Genomic DNA, 25,662 nt, shown 5'->3' with positions numbered 1-25,662 from the left:
TCTCTATTTTCACTGCATCTAATCCAGTTGATAGTTTTGGGCCTAGTACCACAGTTTGGCCACTCAGTTCTGCTCAGTTTTCATCCATCGGTTGTTGTGCCAACACCTTCAGATACAGAGTTGCCAATTAAGCGCTAAAATGAGTGGCAAAAGTCCTGCTGCTGGTGGAAAGGGGAATAGGCATGTTGGAAAGGGAAAAAAAGGTTGTGTCCGTGGGGTAGGTGGTAAAGCAACAGTAACATCTGCAGAAGAAAGACCATCTTCCAGCCAAAGTAAGATGTCTACTTCTTTTCGTGGACAATCTGATATGATCCCTTTCTTATGACCATCACTACAAGCATCGCCAAAAATTCCAGATGAGGCACAAAAACAGCAGGTGCTTGAACGAATATCAAGTGCTTGTTCAAGTGGGCTCCCCTCCATGTCAACTTCAACATCACAACTACTCCAGTCCTCAGAGTTGTCACCCCAATCGCACTTGCTTCCTCACAGCTCCCAAGTCTCCAGCTGCCCGCCTGAGCATGGGGTAGCACACAGGTTGAGTCTGTGGAGCTGTTTACGCATACTATAGCCTGGGAATCAGAGGTCTGCTCCAGAGCTTCTGTGAATCCAGACAAAGAAATGATCTGCACTGATGCCCAGAATCTTTGTGAGTCGGATCCAGGCCCAGATGAAGAAGGTTCTGAGCATAATGTAGACCCTCGTTCCCAAACTGTAACTCCTGTTGGTGGAGACAATGAGGAAGATGATGATGAGACTGAGATACCTGATTGGAACGAAAACTTGACTTTTCGGTCGGGGCAGGAAGAGGTTGGCTCTGAGGACGATGGGTGTGAGAACACACAGGATGATGATGACGAGGTTGTAGACCCCACTTACTGTCAACCCCAAGTCCATGAGGTCAGCAGAGGAGGTGGAGGAGGATGCTAGTGACGAGTCTGACGACGAGGTCTTCCTGGACAGAGACGGAGTACTGGAAGCACGTCAACAACTGCATCCTCAACCCCAATTGTGCCTCAGACCAGAAGTCGTGGTGGCTCTTCAGGTCGCACGGGCTGTAAGCCTTGCATAGCCTGGGCATTTTTTGACATCGCAAAGGATGACCCAACTCATGTTGTCTGTAAGATTTGTCAACAAAATCTCAGAGGCCAAAAAATCACTAGCTTGAGTACTTCGTGCATGAACCGTCACATGGATATGAGGCATAAGTTGCAGTGGGAAGCTCACTGTGCTACAATGCGGCCTAGTGGGCCGGGTCAACCACCGTCTGCCCCATCAAGTGCATCCACATCCTCTTCATCCTGTGACTGTGGGGACAGCAGTCGCACATGGTTTTGGAAGCAGACCTTCCACCTCTTTACCCGCAACAGCCAGTGTGATTGGCAGGTCGTCAGGACATTTGCAAGTGGAAACACCTGCTGGTGTTGAGCGCTCTCCGACATCGACACCACATTTTGATCAAGGCAACATAACATCTCCACCTGCACCTTCCTCACAGACCAGCAGTTTGCCAGGGACACCCTACTCAACTCTGTCTAAGCACGGCAGCCAGCCCTCAGTCCCTCAGATGTGGACAAGTAAATGACCATTTCCTCCTAGCCATGACAAAGCTAAGAGGTTGAATTTCTCCATCTGCAAGCTGTTGGCTACAGAAATGCTGCCTTTCCGCCTGGTGGACACAGGGGATTTTCGAGACCTTTTGTCCGTCGCAGTGCCCCAGTACCAGATGCCCAGTCGCCACTACTTCTCAAAGAAAGCTGTGCCTGAGCTACACCAGCATGTCGCACACAACATCACCGCTTCCTTGAGAAACTCTGTGTGTGACAGGGTGCATTTCACCACAGACACTTGGACGAGTAGACATGGACAGGGGCGTTACATGTCGGTGACTGGGCACTGGGTAACTACGGCGACATCAGGAGAAGGGGCTGCTGTCCAAGTCTTGCCGTCCCCACGAGTTGCTCATCGATCCTCTGTGTCTAGAAGTTCCTCCACTGCTTCTGCCTCCTCAACCTCCTCTCGGTCCTCCACCTGCACCCAAAGCCTGTCTGGTAATGCCACCCGCGTTGTAACTGCGCAGAAGGAATCCTGCACACCTCCTCACTATGCTGTCACCAGGGCTCAACGGCATCAGGCAGTGTTTACATTGAAATGTCTGGGAAATGTGAGTCACACAGCTGAGGAGTTGTGGTCAGCTCTAGAGACCGAGTTCCATCAATGGTTGTCTCCACTCAACCTGCAGCCAGGGAAGGCCGTGTGCGACAATGCTGCAAACCTGGGTGCGGCCCTTCGCCGGGGCAATGTCACACACGTGCCTTGTATGGCTCACCTTTTGAACCTGGTTGTCCAGCAATTTTTATCCCACTATCCCGGACTAGATGGGCTTCTGCAGAGGGCACGGTCGCTGTGTGCTCACTTCCGCTGTTTGCATCCCGCAGCTCGACGACTTGCATCTCTACAGAAGTCGTTGGGCCTGCCAGTTCACCGGCTGAAATGCGATGTGCCCACACGGTGGAATTCAACTCTGCACATGTTGCAGCGACTGTGGCAGCACCGACAAGCCCTGGTGCAATACGTTATGACGTATAGCCTGGGCCAACGAGATCAAGAGGTGGGGCAAATCACGCTGCAGGAGTGGTCTCAGATCAGGGACCTATGCACCATTCTGCACAGTTTTGAAATAGCAACGAAGATGTTTAGTGCTGACGATGCCATTATCAGCATGACCATTCCGGTGATTTACATGCTGGAGCACACCTTACACAGTGTTCGGAGTCAGGTGGTGGAACAAGAGGAGGAGGAGGAGGAACAGGAGGAGTCGTATGCAGAAGGGATCATATCTCCAAGGTCAAGAAGGTTGGCAGCACCAAGGTGGCTGGCATTGGAGGCTGGGGGAGAGGGATTACCAAGGGCACATGGTAGCAGCCAAACTGTTGAGGAAGGTGCAGGAGGCAAGGAAGAAGTGGAGGACGAACTGGCGCTGGGCATGGAAGACTCATCAGATGAGGGAGACCTTGATCAAATTTCTGTTGGGCGAGGTTGGGGGGAGAGGGCAGACGATGGAAGCATGATTCTCACCTCACCACCCCCAAGACAACAAGGACTTTATCCTCCTGAATGCACAAGACACATGAGTGCCTTCTTGCTGCACTACCTGCAACATGACCCTCGGATTGTCAGAATCCGAAGTAATGCAGACTACTGGGTTGCCACACTCTTAGATCCCCAGTACAAAAGCAAATTTGGCGAAATAATTCCTGCCATAGAAAGGGATTCACGCATGCAGGAGTATCAGCACAGACTGTTACAGAATCTAACATCTGCTTTTCCACAAAACACCAGTGGTGCACGTAGTGAATCTCTGAGTTCTAACTTGCCAACCGTGGGACTATCGAGTCATCACTCAAACCGTAACAGTAACATCGTATCTGGTGGTGGTGGTAACAGCAATTTTTTCCAATCGTTTCAAGATTTTTTTTAGACCATCCTTTGCAAGGCCACAGGAGACAAGAAGTCTGGCGCACAGCCAATGCCTAGAGAGGATGGTACACGAGTATCTCCAAGTTAACATCGATGCCATGACTGTGGAACTGGACCCTTGCTCATTTTGGGCTTCCAATCTTGAAAAATGGCCCGAGCTCGCCACTCACGCCTTGGAGATCTTGTCGTGCCCCACAGTCAGCATTCTCTCTGAACTTGTGTTCAGCGCTGCTGGTTGTGTGCTGACAGATAAGTGCACGCGGCTGTCCAGTGACAATGTAGACAGACTAACGTTCATCAAGATGAACAAATCCTGGATCCGCAAGGACTTTTCTACCCGTGTCATCTTGGGGAGACTAAAAGCTTGATGATTTTTGAAAATCACCTCACCAACCGCTTTAAAAAACTCTGGCGAAATTGATGCCACTTAAGAGGTGTCTGTGGCCGAATTTTTGGAAAAAATGGAGACACTTTGATTTAGTCTCCTTGCTGAGTTTTACATGACGTTGCCATCGTCAATTCCAGGTGGGTGGGGTCGTCTGCAGAGTTGTTTACTCATACTATGGCCTGAGATTCAGCAGAGTAGCCCAGCCACCCACCGCCTGTTTACCTAAGTACTATTTTTAACAGCATCTGGCCCAGGAAATCCTTTGTGGTCTAGTAGAATTTGGTGCTACTCAGCAGCGTACTTCACCCATGAAGCAAACTACACCGCCTGTTTACCTAACTACTATTTTGTAACGGCATCTAGCCCAGGAAATCCTTTTGGGCCTAGTAGAATTTAGTGCTACTCAGCAGCGTACCCCACCCATGAAGAAAGCTACACCGCCTGTTTACCTAACTACTATTTTGGAATGGCATCTAGCCCAGGAAATCGTTTTGTACCTAATAGCATTTTGTGCTACTCAGCAGAGTACCCCACCTATGAAGCAAGCTACACCGCCTGTTTACCTAACTACTATTTTTTTAATGGCATTTGGCCAAGGAAATCCTTTTGGGCATAGCAACAATTTCTGCTACTCAGCAGAGTACCCCACCCATGAAGCAAGCTACACCGCCTTCTTTCTTTCTCAATCTAACCAATCGGCTCTGGGGTGTCCACTCTCCCTCCAGCTCTTTCCTTCTCACAGGTGGACTACCGCGTGTTTTCACACTGTGGCGAATCTTTTGGGCCCAGGCATAAGAATCCGTCGAGGTAATGGATAATATGTGTCGTCTTACAAACTTCCATGAAAACACATTCGAGGAAGCAACTAAACGCCTCAAATAGTGAGCAGGATATGGAGCACCCCATGGGCAAACAGCGATCTATGTAGTATGCTCCTTCACAGAAGCAGCCCAATGGGAGGACACTATTCGGAGGCACAAATAGTAACCGGAATGTCCCCTCAATGTCTGTTTTGGCCATTAGGGTGCCCCTTCCCAACTTCTTGACCCACCTGATTGCCTCATCAAAGGAGGTACAGTACATAGTACTGTACTTGGTTCCGCGTCGATGTTGTCGTTTACTGACCTGCCCCTTGGATATGACAAATGGTGGATTAGTCTGAATGTATTGGGTTCATTTTTTGGCACAACTCCCAACGGGGGTACCACTACGTCTTCTAAGGAAAGTGTTCTGAATGGACCCGCCGCCATACTACCTAAAGATATTTCTTTTTTTTTTTTTGTTAAGACGTCTGGGTGTTGGTAGAGTGAGTTTAGATTTTTACTCCAGCCTTTCTTAACTTTAGAAGGGCATGACATGCCTATATCTGTGTCTCCTCCTCCTTTTACTCCGCCACCTCTTTTCTTTTCGCATGACTATGTGTAGTTGTGACTTTTCCATGTGTTTGTTGTGTCTTCTGAGCAGTTTGTCAGCTTTTGGACACCTTTTAAGGTGTTTTCTATGTGTTTTCCATGTGTTTGTATGTGTTTGCCTGCCATTGGTTCAATGGGGTTCAACGGTGTTTGTCAAACAGTTCGACGAACAGTTCGGCGAACATCTCCCTGTTCGACGAACCGAACCGAACCCGAACACTAGGGAGGTGGCTCATCTCTACTTACAAATAGGAATATGTGGCCTTATGTTAATTTCTGGCTTTTTGGGCAGGTGAGGATGGCTGTACTATCGGTCAGAGTGCGATCGGCAAAACATTGGATCACACCTAGACCAATGGCTGTGTACATGTTGCATTTTTTTTCTCTAACAGCGTCTGAGAAATATATTGCTACATGTCCTAGTTTGATCCAATATTCATATCGCACTCAGCCATGCAAGGTCAATGAGTGCATGGAAACATCAGACTGCACTTGGATGACATCTGAATGCAGTTTGATTTCCATGAACTGACAAAATGGAGAGCTGGAGAAATTTTGTTTTCCATCTTATTCACAGGTTTGATCAGGGTGTCATTTGCATAAATAGACCTGATTCTCTTGGATGAGAGAATCTACGGCCTTCTGCATGAGCCCTTAGGCCAGGGTCATACTTGCGAGTGCAATGCGAGAAACTCGTGCGAGTCTCTCGCATCAATACCCGGGCACTGCCGCCGGCACTCGGGACCAGAGCGCGAGGCTGCATAGAAATACATACAGCCGCACGTTCCGGTCCCGAGTGCCGGTGGCAGTGCCGGGTATTGGTGCGAGAGACTCGCACGAGTTTCTCGCATTACACTCGCAAGTGTGACCCCGACTTCAGATTGAAAATCTGACAAATTTCCTAAAGGAGATTTAAGGATGTTACAAAATTATTTTAATTCGAATTAACTTTAATATGGGTATTGATTTGACAGATGAGATAGATTTATACATATATAAGATCAACAGGAAGAAAATAAATAGTTACTTCTACCTTCAGTTCCTTATAGATTGTATATTCTTTCGAGTATGGATTCCTCTCCCTTTAAATCTCAGGTGTTAAGGCTGTACGGTTTGTTTGCTTCACTACATTATATACGACTTATAAATGTTGCATTGGTTGCCGTTAATGCACACAAATAATTATGGTTTTTACTACGATGATTTTGCACTGCAGTTTAGTGGGAAAGCTGTTAATTCTTATGTTCATGAACTGCATTCTGTTCAGATCACAGATCGACAAATCCCCAAATGCCCACATGTTGTTCAGCTTCTGACCTACTGCTACTGAAAACAAACATCCAACTTGTTTTGTCCATTCAGAAAGGTAGGAGTTTGTAGTATTTGACTGCTGGGGCCAACATCAGCTTCATTTTAAGTCAGATACCAGAGAAAATGAGAAAAAAAAAACCACGATAAGAGGAAAAAAAGCAAAAAAGAGAAGGCGGGGGAATCTGTTCCAAATTAGCAAAGGTCTCCTTTCATTTTACTAGCAAGTAATTGGAAGCGGTAAAGAAAAGTGTAACTTATCGGATCTGGCGTGTTTATCTTTTCGTGAGGACAGGCGGCCGCTGGCGGGTTCCCTCTGGAGCCCTAGGGGGGAAAATCACCTTCCCTTGATGTCCATTTGATCCGAAAAGAAAACAAAGGCGCCTGTGGAACGAGCGAGTGTAATTTGGGCGGCCCAGATGCTGAGTAATACAAGGAAGAGCCTTGATTGAAAACGTACCTTTCTGTGGAGAGGACTTTGCTCTCTCGTTTCCACACAGCCTTGAAGTCGCAGCAGAATTCGTACCACACAACAAAGAAGGAATTGGGGCTGATTTCCTTCTCACCGGGCTTTGGCTTGGCTCCAAAAAATCCAACAGTTTCTTCAAAGCTGCAAACGGGAAGAAGAACTATCAGCAAACAACTCTTGATGAAAAAATATATTCCTTCAACTTCCCTGCCCCCCAATAACGAATACTATAAAGTTGGCTGAACTAATGCAGTCCTGCAACCTTATCCCTAATGTCATAGTTGTGTACAAACTGTAAAACCCGGCACATACAGTGACGTTTATAGTCAGATTCCAATTGGAACCATTGTCATAGAAACTTTGATGTTCTTTTACTGTGCAACTTTTAACGTTTTACTCCGTATTGAAAGAAAGTAAGTAATGGCCATCCAAACCCATCACAAGTAGATTTCTAAATAGGTTCCCCCCCAGACTAAAGATATCATATAGCCCATAAATCATTCCAATGTAAGAACTACACACTATTAATGATCAAACTGGCGTACAGTGGATATATATATAAAAGAAGAGATTAAGTTATGAAAATATCATATTAAAATGGCGTCCACCTCCTGAAATAGGCATGTGCCTACACGCACGTCCATGTATGTCCAGTCTGAACGACTATTCCAATACGGAATAAAACACGTAAAGCTTCGTCACTGTTAGGATTGTTCACCAGACTATCGCTGTTTAATGGTTGCTCAACCAGTCAACATACTCCCATATAAAGTGTATGTTCATGGACAGGCAGGCTAACTTCTTAAGCGGACATGCTTATTGTTGGCCGATCAGATGGGAAAAATTTTCGATTTATGATCATCTGGAAAATTCTTGTTCTATGAGAAGTCATTACATTGTTCCCCAGATACGACATTAGAAACAACTCATGAATGAATGACTGAAAATCAACTTTTTTATCTTTACAAGAACTAGTATAAAGTGTACCTGCTGTGTGCTTTGCTTAGGTTATTTTCTTCAGCTTTATGTTCATCTTTGGCTGAAAAAAAAGCAAAAACAGTAGGTTATAAAATTAATGTTTGGGTGTTTCACCACCACAACCCTAGGAAAATTTATGATTAGAAGTTTTCTTTTTAAAATCCATTTACTAAAATGCAGGAAAAATGTGTGTACGAAGGTACACTAAATAGACTTACCGTATATGTGAAAGGTCAGTTTCTAAATTTCAGAACAGTTAATAGCAGTATAACAAAAAAAAGACCGTTCACTTCACTATTTTCTCTTTATTAGTAATATTTTAATTGAATTAATAAAAGTAACTTAAGTGGTGCAATTTCTGCGAACTTATTTGTAATAGTGATATACTCTGACAGTATCTATTTTATTGGTTAAACTTATACATAGTCATTTACATTCAATACTATTTAAATGGGTTTTCCACACATTATTATTCCTATTTAATAGGGCACAGAATAATACTGTGGTCAGTGACTGATTGGCTTTGTGGGCATTTTCGGGGATGACGGGACCAGAAAGCACAGACTGTGTAAATACTGTATGTTGACGTTATTTCTGTCCATCTTTTAGGTACGCCATCAAAGCACTGCTATAGACCAATGCAGTGTTGCATTACTTGTGTGAGTGATGCCCATCATTCAACATGTCTGAGCAACGTTTTGGACACCTGACTGACACATGCTTTGGAGCACATTATCAATTGATGGTAGCACTACTGCTCATATTTAAAGCTAAGTATACATTTTTTCTAAGCACTCCTGATGAACCCATTTATGGGAAACGCATCTATTGAAGCATTCTAGGTTTGGTGAGTGGATATTCCCTTTTTTTCCTAGTTTACATTTATTTGAGTGTATGATTCAATTTCCTATCTTAACAGGATGTATTGAGTGTAAGCAACATTTAACAACTGTGTGTGGATTGTTTTGCTCTACCACTATGTGAAATACTGCAATATATTGCCTTATGTTAATCTGGGTTGACAGTGGATTGGTCACTATAGTAGTTTGAATATTTTTACTTATAGTGACAAATTACCATTGTATGCGTTTTTTTCATATCAGCCTTTCCCATCAATTGATATTATATATAGGGTGTATATGAGCGGTGGCACAATGTGCGCTAAAAGGGTGCCAACCTCTGCGGTTAGGTAGAGCTCAGAGCAGAAGTTAATAGGGTTGATATATTTTTTTAACCCATGCCCTCCGGTTGATACAGCCTCATTCATATATAATTGCTAACTTCCGCTACTACTAATCCTTTTTTTATTTTTTTTTTACAATTTGAGTATTTTGGCATTTGGGCATAACATTTTCTATTTATTAGCAATATTTTTATTGAATTAATAAAAGTAACTTCATGTAGTGTAATTTCTGGGAACTAATACACAAAAGTTTGCTTTCATCAAATATTAAGGCGAGTCCACATGTTGCGTTCAAATTGGCATTATCCCATGTATGACACTTTCTACACCTGAAGTATAACACTCCAGGTTCTACTTGACTTAATAGGTGGTGTGAACTACTTGAGTATCCTGAAAACCTTGCTCAGTTTTATCAGAGCATTGTATCGATAGACAGACTTTCCATGCATTATTTTTTTTGTTTTTCCTTTCCCGTCATGCCTGCGCATAACCCAACTGGTCATAACACAGCATTCTTCATCTCATTGGCACAAGCCTCCTGCCATAAGCTATTAAATCTTTGGTCAGCACCAACTAAGCCCAGATGGATAGCATCACATTTTTCTTAAATACTGATATGACATTGCTTGGAAAGCTAGTAATGTAGCTGCCAGTATGAACCAAAAAAATTGATTGTTTTAACTTTTCTTACAGCCAAGTCAAAGTTTGAAGGAGCATGTACATGTAGCGGACCCAAATTGTGCATTGTGTGGAACATTATGGTTCAAAAGGTGATGGGAGGTTTTTAGAATTGGATCAAGTTCTAGTTATAAGCTAAAAAAAAAAAAAAAATGGAAAAAAACCTTTGCAAACCCATGTTCAACATTTACGTATACTGTTACTGGAATGCTGCAAGAAAAAAAAATATATATGTAAAAACACAATGTGGCCATGTTATAAACATAGGCAGATGCTTTTAAATAATTAGAAATTGATAGTAAATTGTTGTCATTGCCCATAAACTGGCAACTAAACTAACTCATGCTCAATTTCTAAGACTTAATCCATTGTAAAGCTGCTATTATAAAGTTGTCAAAAACAAAACATAACACTTTGTTGTACTCCATAATTTCCTTGCTTTTTAGTTCTAGATTGTGAAAAAAGTTATTAATTGAAGAGGTTTAATTTTAACAATCCTTTCCTCAGTTATGGCAATCCAGCATTGATGCCTTATGCAAGTGACCCACAAATGCTTTGGGGAGGAAAATTTCATTTAGGCTACGTTCACATTAGCGTTGTGCGACGCAGCGTCGGGCGCCGCTGCGGCGACGCATGCGTCATGCGACCCTATATTTAACATGGGGGCGCATGGACATGCGTTGCGTTGCACTTGCGTTTTGTGACGCATGCGTCACTGCGGCGCACGCGTCAGGGCGCAGAGGACGCAGCAAGTTGCATTTTTTGTGCATCCAAAATCAAGCCAAAAAAGGACGCATGCGTCACAAAACAATGCGTTTTGCATGCGTTGTGTCGCCGATGCGTCGCCGACGCAACACACAACAACGCAAATGTGAACGTAGCCTGAAAGCTCTCCTGCTGTCCCTCCCACTGCCTGCCTCCAGTGCCAAACTAATGGATCGCTTGCTTCAGTGACCTGTATTCCCAGACCAAAATATATCTCGCAAGTGCCTGTAGTGTCATGGGTAGCACATGGGCAAAATGATTTACTGGGTCTAGCGACGCAACGAGAACCTACTGCAGTTGCAACGTCCCTGTCATTAAAGGAGCTTTCAAGAGAACTCAGTAAGGGAAGGCAAGTCACTGAAAACAAAAGTGACTTGTATGTTTGATGCAGGAGACAGGTGAGGAGTAGGGAGAAGAGCAGCAGAGCTGCAGGTGCAACATCCCACCACTAAGCACTTGTGGTTCATTTGGATAAGATTTCAGCAGTGGATAACGCCAAAACTGATTTATGCAACCAAGGTACAGATCTAATCATTCTCAAAGAACCTGTAAAAACTTGTTATTAGTTCGAGATATAAATTATTCTTGACAGGTTCCCTTTAAACAGTTTTCACCAGTCCAAGCAATGCAGACATGTTGCATGTGCCTCCAAATCAAGAACGGTTCTTCATAACCACTCTTCTCTTCTGTTGTGTGATGTACTGAGGCAAACCAGCTAGAGATGGTGGGCAAAATTTGTGATGGCATGAGATAGCACCATGGTGCCTGGTGAGTTCTAAATGAAACTAACTCTATCAATCCAGAAAAAGGTCTATTTTCTGACAAGAATGATAAAAACTCCACATAACATGCCGTTCTCTGACAGACCAGTTGTTGAACAAGACCTGGAGCTACATAAGCAGGTTCTTAAGTAACTTGCACTTCCAACAAAACTATTACAAGGTGCTTGAGCATGATCTGCATGTTTCACAATTGTAAAGATCAGGGTCTTCTCCACTTGCATGCCATCTGTCGAAGAAGATCTCCTTCACACAGCACACTTCAAATGCTATTTATGTGAAAGTTGCAACACTGCCAGAACATGTTGGAACAATATGATCTTAATAAAATAAAATAACCTCAGAAGAGGAACGGGATGAATTATAAGTCTGTAAAGGCGCAGGGAGGCAGTGGACCAGCAATCACTAGAGTGGGCAGGTCATGCAGGAGATTTTGGAAGGCAAAACAGCACTTAGGTCTTGAATCATAAGAGAGAAAGGAAAGAAGAAGCTATTCGTAATATTCAAGCATGTAAGGGAACACAAGAGAAAAAGATCACAACTTCAAAGACCACTGTGACCTTGAGCATGGACAAGTAGCTCAGCAAGAGCTTTTTATATAGTAATCTCATTCTTAGTTGTGTCAGGTTTTAAATTGACTTTCATATAGACTACAGTTAGGAACCTAAACATTTATACTTGGAAAAGTCATAAAAAAATTTAAGTCTTAAAAAATTTGTATTTAGTAAATCTGTAGTTTGATAATCTGATGAAGCAGCATCCTTAAATCCTGAGACAATGGATTAAAAAGAAATCTAAGTATAATGAATGTCTTTTCCTTCATGCCTCAAAAAACCTTTTTCAGATGTCAGTGTATCACTTATAGAACACCTACCTATTGGAATCTACGGTGCGGTTTGTGCTTTTTTTTTGTGGACTCTGTGCTTGAGAGAAAAGACAGAGACTTGTCTGGTTTTAATTGGAGTCATGAACAAAATTACCCATTCAAGTCTACCCATTTAAGGGTCTTTGACAATCGAGAAAAGCATATCGATCATCATCAACAACATCAGTCTGCAATCTCTGTTCTGTCTGTGAATAACATTGCAATGGATAGAAGTTTTGCAATTTATTATTTTCATAGGTGAAATTCACAGCTGGTCACATTGAAACACCAAATTTTTATGAAAATCAGATCCAAAACACATGAAATTAGGACATTTTTTGGCGTACATGAATCACAGTAGTCTGGGCTTCTTCTGATTTCACCATCATGTACATAGATGAAAATGTCAGTCTTGCAATATTACCACTATTTCTTGAATTTATTTCATGCCCTGATAATTATCAATTATTACTCACTGCTATAATGTTTAACAAACTAAATCTGCTTCAACTCATTATGAACTCCGCACCCACAGTGATCTCTCTTTAGAGTTAAACATCTTTCAGGTCAAAAGGTCCATTTACATTAGCTGGCCGCGATGATCAGTAATAGATCGCTCACTTCGTACAGGCTGCCATTGGTCTTGATAGAGCAATGCCTGCTTACACAGGATGATGCATTGCAAACAACAGCGATCCTTCGGGCACAAAAAAAGATAATTTCACCTTATGAATATGCATATAATTTGTTCATCGGGTGAACTTCAGCCTGTTTGGACTTAATTATTGTGAAATGAGCGTTCCTATATGGCAATATTGTTTTTCCATTTGTTTTCCTGATTTGTCACTATGTTTACTGCCTCTAGCAGTGAAGAATACAATGCTACTATATAAAAAAACTATATATTGATATATAGGGAATAGAGATGGTTACCTTTCTGTATAAATTCTGTCATTCTGTCCTTGAAGGGCTGGAGATGATCCTCTGGGGAATCTTTCATCACTGCATTGGATTGCTTCTCAGATACTGCAATTAGAAAAATCATGAAAAAAAGAGGACTTGAAAAGCAAAATTAGTTATAAGTGCCTCTGCTGATATCATTGTAAAGAAGGTGTGGAGGAGCCTCAAACTTAACCCTTTGCACTGCAGTGCTAAGGGTAAAATCCTCACCAATATCCGCAGCATAAATTGACAAGCTGCAGATCCCAAACCAGAAAACAAAAAGCAACTTTTTTACTGCAATCTTATTAAACGTGCCAGTGAGTGGTCTCTCACTCACTTGAAACAGACATTTGCACACATATGTAGATCTCAAACTTGCCGCTTTTGTCAATTTACCTGCGAGTATTTTTCACAGCATGTGCATGTGAAGCGGCCCTACATAAGGGCAATAGGGTACTCGGTACCGGGTCCCTCGGTTCGGGGGATGTCACTGTGGCCCGACCCGGTCCATGGCCCTTTGAGGGGCGTCCAATAAAAGAAAGTTTTTTATGGGATAATGTTCATGACGCCACCTGTGATATTCGGTTAGGGTGACCGAGGGTGCTTAGGGGTCCGCTGGGGATGATGTGATGGCAGCTAGATGGTATACCTTCCCACAGGTGAAGTGTATCCCCAGGGCTTCCCAGAGGTGTAGATGGTGATGGTGATTGATGTAAATGCATGTGGGATAGCTGCGGAGACACCATCACGTGTTTCTCAACGCAGTGATCCAGAACACTGCCCCCATCCCTTATGGGAAATATGCAAATGCATGTGGGATAGCTGCGGATACACCATCACGTGTTTCTCAACACAAGCAGTGAATAGCCAGACCTTTCCCTGGGAAGGAACAACATCCAATACAGGAAAACCACCTATGCCAAGCATGGTATCCATCCACAGACAGCTGTTTCGGGGTGTTTGCCCCTCATCAGTGTGGAGTAGGAATCTGGCTATTAGGAGCAGTGCCTAGTAAAAGGCTGTAAAGGCACAGATGATTGGCCTCGGGGAGACCAAAACATCCAACACCGCGGAGACACCATCACGTGTTTCTCAACGCAGTGATCCAGAACACTGCCCCCATCCCTTATGGGAAATATGCAAATGCATGTGGGATAGCTGCGGAGACACCATCACGTGTTTCTCAACGCAAGCAGTGAATAGCCAGGCCTTTCCCTGGGAAGGAACAACATCCAATACAGGAAAACCACCTATGCCAAGCATGGTATCCATCCACAGACAGCTGTTTCGGGGTGTTTGCCCCTCATCAGTGTGGAGTAGGAATCTGGCTATTAGGAGCAGTGCCTAGTAAAAGGCTGTAAAGGCACAGATGATTGGCCTCGGGGAGACCAAAACATCCAACACCGCGGCCAATCATCTGTGCCTTTACGGTGATTGATTTAAGGCGCAGTGAATAACGAGGACACAAGGTTGCAGTCTCTTTACCTTTACTGAAGGCTTCAGTGTCCTCAGTCCAGGGCACCAGATCACAGGGCAGGCAGAGTCTGGCCGGTCCGAAGGCAAATCCAGAGTCCCCTTATCCAGGTGGAAATCAGTAGCCTTCCTCTAGCACCTGTGTGTTGTAGTACCTCCCTGCTGAGCTTCTCGTTAAGGTCCTCACAACTGATATTGGTGTTCTAGATGTTATTTGTCTTTCTCTCTGTCCCCCAGATGGTATGGATAGGACAAACCCGTATGACTGGTGGCCTGAGGCTTTTTACAGGGACCCTACGACGCCCCAGCCTCCACAAGTTGCCACCGTGCCTCCTGGGTATATGGTCGGACAGCCAATGTGGAATTGACTGTCCTGCCGGTCTCTGAAGCAAGGCTTGGGGACGATTGCTCCCTCAGTGTACCGGCTTCTGTGCCTCAGAAAGGAGGCAGCCTTTTGCAGGGCAGAACTCCCTCTGGATTCCTCTCCTTGTGCTATGACTTCATTTCTCACCCGCTACAATACAATTCTCTTTTGGGTCCTTCCTTAGGATGCTGCCGCACGTGGGGCAGGCACAGCTCCGTGGCCTTCTGTCTAGGTCTCCGACAGGATCCCACCCCTGTCAGGGACCTCTCTGTCTGCAGCTCTGTGATGTTCCTCCTTTCCCTCTGTCTGCCTGACAGGATACTGCCTGGGTGAAGCCCAGTCAGCGTCTGACTAACTTCCTATCCAGCCCACCAGTTTTACCTACTTGTGAGGAGTGCCCTAATAGATAGGAGCGTAGCTCCCCCTGGTGGACTGGAGTGTGAAGTGTGGTGTATGGTTTGTGATACCTGGTAGGAAGATCTCCTTTATTGCCTTCAGACATAACGTCACTCCCTCTAGTGGAAGAATAATATTACTGCAACGACCAGGACTCTGGGGTGCTGCACATGGGATTTCTTACAATCTAATGCACAATGCCAACACTGGGGGGATTTCCCACAAGCAAATGCGCAGCAGGAAATCCTTTGCATTTTTTGCTCCATGAGAACGAGAACATATCCTAAAGATCCTTCTGGTTTACAAAATTGAAACAGTGCCGCCACTGTTTATAGGTGGTGTGTGGTTTTGCAGCATAGCTCCATTAAAAACTAAGTAAGTCTACGTTCACATTTGCGGTCTGCGCCGCAGCGTCGGTCGCCGCAGCGTCGCCGCATGCGTCATTCGCCCCTATATTTAACATGGGGGCGCATGGACATGCGTCGCACTTGCGTTTTGCGCCGCATGCGTCCCTGCGGCGCCCGCGTCCGGGCGCAGAGGACGCAGCAAGTTGCATTTTTGCTGCGTCCAAAATCAATGAAAAAAAGGACGCATGTGGCGCAAAACGCAGCGTTGTGCATGCGTTTTGCTGCGTTTTTGTTTGCGTTGCGGCGCCGACGCTGCGGCGCACAATGCAAATGTGAACGTAGCCTAAGAGCTACAATACCACAAATATCTTGGAGGCAGGATATATAGAAAAGGAGAAAGAAACTGCGCTTCATAGGGAATCCCTGTTGGTCCCAAATTATACTTACCCAAAAATTGGTATTCTCTGTCGTTGGATCTGCTCATCTCTTGATGTTGCATTATGATAGAGTTGAGCGAATTTTTTTTTAAAAATCAGTGCCGATTATAATCAGTGGCAAATATTGTTTTTGCAATATTCACCAAACACAGCGGAACGTCATTGGAGTCAATGGGAGTAGAAATAAAAGAATATTGCTAGGAACCGATCATTAAACATAAATTCGGCACGAATATGGCAAATTCAGATTTGGCGACAGAGTCCGAACATATTCGCTCAACTCTAATTATGACTACAACCCCTGTCCGCTTTTGTAAAAACAACCACTATAGCCACAACTTCCTGAACTTGTAGGATTCTGGTAAGGATAGTTTGAAGATAATAAACTTGTTGATTGACAGTGGTAGAATGGAATCAATGTGCGATAGAGAGCTTATTTTCCACCAACTATCCTTAGATATGCACATCTTGTAGACAGGCAACGGTTTTAAGAAAATAAAAAAGTAGTTAATGTTTTTGTTATACTGATCATCCCCTCTGATTGTTTAAATCTGAAGAAGTCCTTCCACATTCAGATGTTACATTTAGTAATTTGGTAGCTCTGTGCAGTGACAAGCAGAAGAGACGATGACTGAAAAAAGAAAGAGGAGAATTGCGGGAGAAGTTTAGCTATGAGGACAATGTAACCAACAGAAGAAAATATCTTTGGTTTATTTTCATAAACTTTAAGTCCTAAAGTTAATCACTCAGTTAAAGTTAGAAATCGTTCCGCAACCAAAATCAGAGACCTACTAAAAATGGCCAGGTACAAACTTGGCCTAATCACTACTGATGTCAGGCAAAAAAAAAAAAGAGACAACTAAATTGTGACACAATGTTTTTTTATATTTTCTATCTGAAAGAAGCGGTTTTACAAGCAGTCGTCAAGTTACCGTAAGTGCTTTTATTTGCATTTTTTGTTGCCAAAATCTCTGAGCTACGGACATCCTTTCACTTCTAAAATTAGGTCATGCATGATCACATATGCACATGCTCCTTTTGATCTAATTTCCAATAGGACCATATTATGTTCACTAATTAACTAAATAACTTAGTTTAATTTATTTGGAAATGTGATAAGAACCATGGAGAGCAAGAACCAAGAAACTAAAGTCAAGCAGGCAAATGATTGTTCTTGTTGGTGAACATCTTAACAGCTGTTGCAATTTTTTTTTTAAAAGCTTGAGAAGAAGAAAAGTCTGCCATTACTCTATGTAACCGCAAACTGTCGAAACTTGACAGTGTACAATGTGTATGGGGGTCACGATTCCCCTGTATTCTCATTGTCGGAGTAATGGTTTTGTGACCTCTTGTATGAGAGTTGCATACTTCTGGTCACATGCAGACTAGTCTCTCCCGTGCTTCTAATGTAGAACAATCAGAGTAGTGGAGGAAAGTCTAGTCAGCACATGACCACACCTATGCAAATTGCTCGCATATGATCACGTGATCTTGGGCAACTGTCACGTTCACAACAGTGAATGCTTTTTGGGATTTCTGTCTGCACTCTGGTTAAATTATCAATCCACCTTTGTATTGTGATATACTACTATAGATTTGCCACAATCACCAACTGATAGGGATGGTGTTGCGGTTTTGCGGGACTTTTCAAAGTGTGACACCCCAGGTTCCTGGTTGTCACAGTGGCATTGCTTTCCTCATGGGTATAGTGATGTCATGCTTGGAAGCGAGGCAGGATCGCTCTTATCAGGTAACCACAAACATGCAACATGTTCACACTCCAGGCCAGAAGGGGGAGCTCTGATCCAGCTTGTGGGTGGCTCCCCTATATATATTCTGGTCTAGAGGGAAAGTGGAGTTAGTTAGTTCCTGTCAGAGAGACAGAGGAAAATGAAGCAGGGGGCAGTGCAGCCACGAGAAGTGCTGCAGCTCCTGGAAAGAAAGAGAGAACAGAACATTGAACAAAGCTGTAGAGAGCGTGGAGGGGAAGAGAAGCGCAGGAGATTGAGGAACTCTGGAGAATAGCTGCGACTGGGCTACTTTCCTACAGAGCGCAGACACCGGTAGCCGGAAGACCGGGCTTGTGTCGGACTCAAAGTGGCACAATAGAAACCGGCAGGACAGCTGGATTATATGTCACCTGTCCGCCCTTACACCTGAGGAAACAATAGAGAGCCCAGGTCGTGATAGAGACCCTGTAAAAAGGCTCTAGCTACCTGTCGCACGGGTAGTGTCCTACCAACCTGGAGGACAGAGAGAACACGTGAGGACCTTGTGAGAGGCTTAAGGCAGCAAGGGCCTACACTACAGCGCTAGAAGGAAGGCTTCTAACCCCACCTGGTAAGGGGGACTCCCAACTCGCTTCCAAGCTGGTTGGACCCTACCTGTAATCCGGGACCCTGGACTGTGGCTGCCTGAATCCTTCAGTAAACCAGGTAAAGAGACTGCAAACCTGTGTCCTTCATTTCTTGCTACATCATTCACCATCTTCACATATACACCGAGAGCCCTGGTGACCCAGCTTCACCTGTGGGAATACCATCTTAGCTGCCACAACATCACCCCAGTGGACCCCTTTAAGCAGCGTCGGTCACCTCTAACCGAGAACCACACGTGGCGTCACGAACACAACTTTATTCATAACTCTTTTCAAAACTTTTCCCTTAACATGGGCCCCCAGGGCCACGTACGGGGTCGCCGCCACCGTGACACATCCATTTAAGTACCGGACCTGGTACAAAGTACCCCACGGCCCTGGCGGGCGTTCCAAAAGCACTCCACCAATCAAAGTTTTTACCTTCTCAATATATTATGGTCATAATATTATATGGCACTGTATACTTACAATTTCTCATTTTGCCTTTCTACCAGTTAATCTCTTTTCTCTGCTCTATATTGAAACAGAATCTTGTCCCTACATTTATCATTCCCCATTTTCAACTCATGATCCAGCTGCTGCCTCAACTTTCAGGGACTTTTACAGTGACTTACAAATCAAACATTGAAAATTGACATCCTGCTTCTGTATAGAGCTCAGAAGGATTTATCTAGTCAGATTTTAATCAGGTGATGTCATAAACCTAATGGAAAAGAAAAGAATTAACTGGGTAGAAAGGCAAAATGGGCAAATGTAAGTACACATTGCTATATAATATGATGACTGCAATATATTAAGAAAAAAAAAAGAGTGGGAGTGCTTCTTTAATGCTAACTAGGTATAAAACAGATAATGGGGAGTTGGTCCCAAATTTTATAAACCATCCAGGGACTATATTACAAAATCTATTATTGACCCCACCCCAATTCTTCATTTTTTGGTTGCACAGCCTAGAAATGACAAATATCCCAGAAGACGACAAAGTCTCTCATTTGTAACCTCCATAACTTAGCCAAGTGGATTACAGCTACAAAAAGTGTCCCTCTGTCTTAAGAGGTCTCAGCACATATGTATAATACAGAGTCACCATGTAATGCCTGGTTTTGTCTACCACTGCGCTGCTTCAGTCAACACAGATTACATAGGATTGCTGCTGGTTTCAGCAGTGGAACAACTTGTGACCAGCTCATATTTGGGTTACCCTTGAAAAAAAGGAATTGTAAAAAGCTAAGCACTCCTTTAAATACTGAAAACTGTGTTTAATGTATAAAATTAGATTAAAAAAAAGCTGAAGGGGAAAATGATATTTCATGTGCATATATAAGTTCTCATCCTTTTCTCTCTATTTCAGTACTGCGTGGAAATCATTATGAGATTATTACATTGAAGTGACCCATACTAATCAGTGGCAGTAATCAAGAGTGCGGACGCTAATTGACAGTGGCGACCACTAACATTTGTTGGGTGGAGCATTGGAACACAGACTGGTGTCATGTTAGGGAAACCTTTAAGAGAAAAGGTCAGGAAACTTAAGAGGATAAGAACACAAAGGGGTCCAGGTTATGCAAACAAACCTCCAAGTTCTGTAAGATCAAGTAATCCATGAAATTTCCTCTTATGAGAGGTTTAAGCATCGGTAGCCTCAGTCTACGAGCACAAGTTCATAAGGTCTAATGTTACATTATATACCTAAAGGTACCTTCACACGAAACGACATTATAACGATATCGCTAGCAATCCGTGACGTTGCAGCGTCCTCGCTAGCGATATCGTTTCGTTTGACACGCAGCAGCGATCAGGATCCTGCTGTGATGTCGCTGGTCGCTGAATAAAGTCCAGAACTTTATTTGGTCGTCCGATCGCTGTGTATCGTTGTGTTTGAAAGCAAAAGCAACGATACCAGCGATATTTTACACTGGTAACCAGGGTAAACATCGGGTTACTAAGCGCAGGGCCGCGCTTAGTTACCCGATGTTTACCCTGGTTACTAGCGTAAAATGTAAAAAAAACAAACAGCACATACTCACATTGCGTCCCCTGCAGTCTGCTTCCTCCTCTGACTCAGCGCCGCAAAGTGAAAGTGAAAGCAGCACAGCGGTGACGTCACCGCTCTGCTCTCACTGTACGGCGCTCAGTCAGTCAGGAAGTGGACGCAGGGGGACGTGAATGTAAGTATGTGCTGTTTGTTTTTTTTAGATTTTACGCTGGTAACCAGGGTAAACATCGGGTTACTAAGCGCGGCCCTGCGCTTAGTTACCCGATGTTTACCCTGGTTACCAGGGGACCTCGGCATAGTTGATCGCTGGAGAGCGGTCTGTGTGACAGCTCTCCAGCGATCAAACAGCGACGCTGCAGCGATCGACATCGTTGTCGCTATCGCTGCAGCGTCGCTTCGTGTGAAGGTACCTTTAGACAAACAGAAAATTGTGGGCAGCATTACTAGAACTGTAATAAATAAGAAATGAAATGGTAAAAAAAAAAAAAATGTTGTGCTCAGTTACTATTCCAGGTAACTGTGCTAAGCCCGGCATAACGAAATATGAATTCTGACCACAATTAAAAGTTTTATCAAAGGAGTATTACTACAGTCTGGATGATAAAGAATATTGGGGAAAACAAAAGCCAATGTAAAACCCATGAATACATACTATTCAAGTAAAACTTATAATTTTAACTATGCAGTGAAAGGTGCAACCCAACAGATTACATACAGAACTGTGGATTTCTTTGGCTGTAGTTAAAGGGGTTTCCACAACTTGGACAACCCCTTCTTGATCAAAATACTTGGCCCCGATAAAATAAAAAAAAAAAAACTATACTCACCTCCTGTGCTGGCACTGTTGCAGCGGTGTCAGAACTTGGGGTTCTGGAGCTATCGTGTAGTTGTTGTGACATTTGAGCCCAGCACCCAATCAGCGCTGGCGTCACTGTCCCGACCTTTGGACAAATCGAACATGAAGATGAAGTCCGGGCTGTAGCTGATCTCTCACTTCCTCTTCCTGTTCAATTTGACAGGAGCCAGGGACAGTGACGCAGTGCTGATTGGGTGCTGGGCTCGAGTGTCACAACAGCAGTACAGGAGCTCCGGGGAGAGCGAGTGCCGACACCGTGGGAAAGGCGCCAACATGGGAGGTGAATATAAGCTTTATTATATTATTGGGGCCAACTAGTGAAAATCTATTTTAAAATCAATCATTTGTGCAATATAAAGTTAATGTATAGTCTTAGGGTAAAGGTTTTCAATCTTGAAGGTGTAAAAGTAGGATTTGATCACAAAACTCATAAGTTGGAGGTTTAGGCAGAAAAAAGCAATTGAAGTTTAGTGTAGATAAATGCAATTTCATGAACTTTTGCAGAAGAAAAAATGTATAATTATGTGCAAAATGGTAAAACACTGGGTAAAGCAGTCGCTGAAAAAGACTTGTGTGTATAGGTGGACGGCAAACGCAACTTAGTGACCTGTGGCAAGCAGCTGCTGCCAAAGCTAATAAGATAATCAGAAGCATTTTACGAGGCAAAGATTCTCATGACAAAAACATACCTTTGCCTCTATACAAGTCACTAGTGTGGCCATGCTTAGAATCCAGAGTACAATTTTTGTCTGCGGTGTAAAAGGAGATAGCTGAACTAGAGAGGGTGCAGAGAAGAGCAACCGAGCTTATTAATGGAATGGGTGTGACTGCAAGTTATCAATCTAAGGTTATTCAGTTTGGAAAAAAAAAAAGGCTTAGAGGTGATATTACAATGTACAAATTTATGAGTGGACAGTACAGAGATCTTTTTAATGATCTTTTTACACCTAGACCTTCAACGGTGACAATGGGGCATCCTCTACATCAAGAGGAAGGAAGGTTTAATCATAATCACATATGGAGATTCTGTAATGTAAAAACTATGGATTCTTTACGGCATGAGAATTGAGACTATGGGTTCTTTCCAGTAAGAGCAGTGAGACTATGGAACGCTCTCTGCCACATGATGTTGTAATGGTTGATTCACTACAAAAAGTTCAAGGAGGACCTGGATGCCTTTCTGAAAAAAAATATATTACAGGTTATGGGTACTAGATTCTGTAATGGGATGTTGAGCCAGGGAGTTAGGAATGTATTTTTCCCCTAATATAGGTCAATTAGCATCTGCGTTATGGTTTTTTATGCCTTACTCAGAATCAACATGTTAGGTCATAGCTTGAACACTTGGCAGCAAGGTGGCGCAGTGGTTAGCACTACAGCCTTGCAGCAATAGGGTGCTGGGTTCAAATCCCACCAAGGACAACCTCTGCAAGGAGTTTGTATGTTCTCCCTGTGTTTGCATGGATATTCCCCCCCCCCCCCTCGGGTTATCTGATTTCCTCCCACACTCCAAAGACACACTGATAGGGAATGTAGATTGTGAGCCCCAATGGGGACAGTGATGAAGATGTCTGTAAAGATGTGAAATTAATGGTGCAATATAACTGAGTAAAATAAACATGATGCAAAGCTTTGGAACGAACCTGCAGATTAACCTCATAGCTGCAAGTTAATAGTGTTTTATTTTTATTTTTTTTACTTGATCTAGCAGAAAAGCCGATATTCACTGTTTGAACATCTATATGGCATATAACTGATGAATTACGGTAATTCAAAACCAGTTACTCAAATTTCTGGTTCATGCTGAAGTTTCTCGATTTCTGATATTTTTGATGACAAAAACACGATGCTTGTCGTTAAAAAATGATGGAACCCTGACAAATACCTGACTTGTCTCATAATTCAATAGAGGTTGATCTAGACTAGATTTATTAGCATCTGCTTGAAAGCGGATTTGGCACAGACATATGTGATACAAAGTGCTGCAAAATTCCACCAACAGTGAGCAAGTCAGTCCAAATAAGCTGCTTGTTTTAAATGCTGGATAATACATGAATTTAACATCGCTTATTTTAGGCAATGTCTAAGATTGGAGAAAAAAAAGCATCACCTGTCTGCAGGCAGTGTCTGATACACAGGTTAAAATAATGAACGCCGCGTGTGATCAGTGCATTGTACAAAAAAAAAACCAAAAACTGAAAATTATTTGTGTGTACTAAAACAAAACAACTGAAAAATAGTCTATGTGGTTCAAAATGACTGATGGCCGAAACAAAAAATCTAAAGAGGAATATTGCATGTGTATTAATAAAGTAACTGGATGAGCAGTGACACAAGGAACCTGGTCACTTGCCCAAAACAGCCAAAGTGGCTCTAAGGAACACCGGAATTACAGGTGTTTTCCACAAAGGGGAGGACACACAATTGGTACACCCTAGGCGTAAATTTATTCCCGAATTGCATCTTGAGGTACACAGCGTACCGTATCGGAAGAACACAGATTCCTACGTGGTGGGTTGGCCGTTCTCAGGTAGTGCAGGAGCACCTATCAGTTGATATGTCGGATGTCTGGCCCCAGCGAAGTTATAGTCAAGCAAGGGAACTGATCACTTCTGCTAATTTTCTACATGAACCAAAAGAAAGGGGTTTTTTTTCCGTCTGTCAGCTTAAGGAAAACATTAACCAAGATCCTTATAAAACATGAACAACAATGAGACTTCTGCAAATTAAAAGTTTTCTTTCAATAATATATTAGAAAAAGAAAAATCTTAAAATTAAGAAACCCAATCTACATGGTGCTGCTACGGCAGCCTTTGATCTTCCAGCCTCAAACATACCCGTCAAAGCGTAAGCAAAGCTTATAAACTGTTTATTTTATGTCCCAGCTTTAAAACTCTCTCCCCTCTCTAATCTTGGCCCTGCGCTTTTCTTCCTCAATCCCTTTTTACCAATTGAAAATTCTTTTCTTGGAGCTGTTAAGTTGTTGTTACACAAGTGCGGGGAGAAGTATTTCTCTTATTAAACAAGAAAGCTCTGTGGAGTTAAACACATGGCCTTACAGATGACAGAGAGGAATTCTTGCATGCTTCAAGTCCATTTCCCACAGATTTGATGTACACGGGTACTGAACCTCCCACCCCCAAGTTCATTTTTATTATTGTTATACACATCATATATTAACAAAGTATTCATATTGTTTACATTAATGTTATCATTTCATATTGCCGAGAAATTAGATTTCCATTATTATCATCCCCATTTGAACAACATTTGTTTTTTCTTGTCATTAGATCCCAGACTGATCATTCATCTGCTGATCTGCTTCCAAGTAATGACTGATTTTTGGTTCTAAAATGTTAAATAAGGAAATTCACTAAAATAAATATTTACACGGACTATAAATTTGTGACACTGAAATTTTAAGTTGACAAATTTTAGTAAAATAATTTAAGTGGTGTCTGATACTTAAAGTAGCTGTGCCAGCTGGACAACTTGTCTAAATTAGGAATCCCCGACAATGATTTTATTGATTTGCGTCCATCAGTTGACAACCTTGATCAGCTGGGAAGGTTGTGGAGCGACACAACTAGTCGGTGGCCACGGCAGTCATTCAAATGAATGAGCCAACATTATTGTTGCCAGTGGAGAGGGCAGCATTTGTCAGGTTCTCTTCAACGTGATAAATTCTCATGCCTTTTCTCAGGTTTGACATTCAACAACTCACTCAATACTGTCATGTACTGCCACTTTTATTATATCATATCTGCGTAATTTTATACCTTGAATGCTTCAAAAAAAGACAATTAATTTACCTTCTAGATCTTTTCTCAGCTTTCTTAAGTCTTTTTCCAGATCCTCAAACTTCACCTGCGCAGCCAGCATGAAATCTTGCGGCTCAGGCATTGGGAAGACACTTTTATCGGTACCACCATCCTACAGAAAAGAAAGTTCTCAGAACTCAGTTTCTATGTTGATAAACAAAATATTATAAAAAGATGTAAAAAAATAAAAAATTTGGGGGCATAAACAATAACAAACAGAGCCAATATCGCATTAAGGAATTCAAACAACTCTCTTACTCTTACCTTGTCAAAGTGGCGCAGATAATACCGGACCACGTAATCAACCAGACTGACCCCATTATTCTGACAACAGAGGAAATACAGTCA

At 43.0% G+C, this 25,662-nt stretch overlaps 1 protein-coding gene across 3 annotated transcripts in view; it reads right to left on the bottom strand.

The window, feature by feature from the left end:
• Positions 1 to 25,662, bottom strand: part of FMN1 (formin 1) — a 445,090-nt gene that overhangs the window by 17,563 nt on the left and 401,865 nt on the right. For all 3 annotated transcript variants that reach the window (XM_077263405.1, XM_077263415.1, XM_077263424.1), the window contains 5 exons: positions 25,579 to 25,638; positions 25,306 to 25,426; positions 13,239 to 13,331; positions 8,045 to 8,096; positions 7,049 to 7,198 (listed from right to left, as the gene is read on the bottom strand). In XM_077263405.1, the coding sequence (XP_077119520.1) occupies positions 7,049 to 7,198; positions 8,045 to 8,096; positions 13,239 to 13,331; positions 25,306 to 25,426; positions 25,579 to 25,638 (476 nt within the window). The remainder of the gene's footprint in view (positions 1 to 7,048; positions 7,199 to 8,044; positions 8,097 to 13,238; positions 13,332 to 25,305; positions 25,427 to 25,578; positions 25,639 to 25,662) is intronic.

This window comes from Ranitomeya variabilis, chromosome 1 (genome assembly GCF_051348905.1).
Source record: "Ranitomeya variabilis isolate aRanVar5 chromosome 1, aRanVar5.hap1, whole genome shotgun sequence".
NCBI classification, from domain to species: domain Eukaryota; kingdom Metazoa; phylum Chordata; class Amphibia; order Anura; family Dendrobatidae; genus Ranitomeya; species Ranitomeya variabilis.
This window is presented reverse-complemented; position numbering and strand designations above follow the sequence as displayed.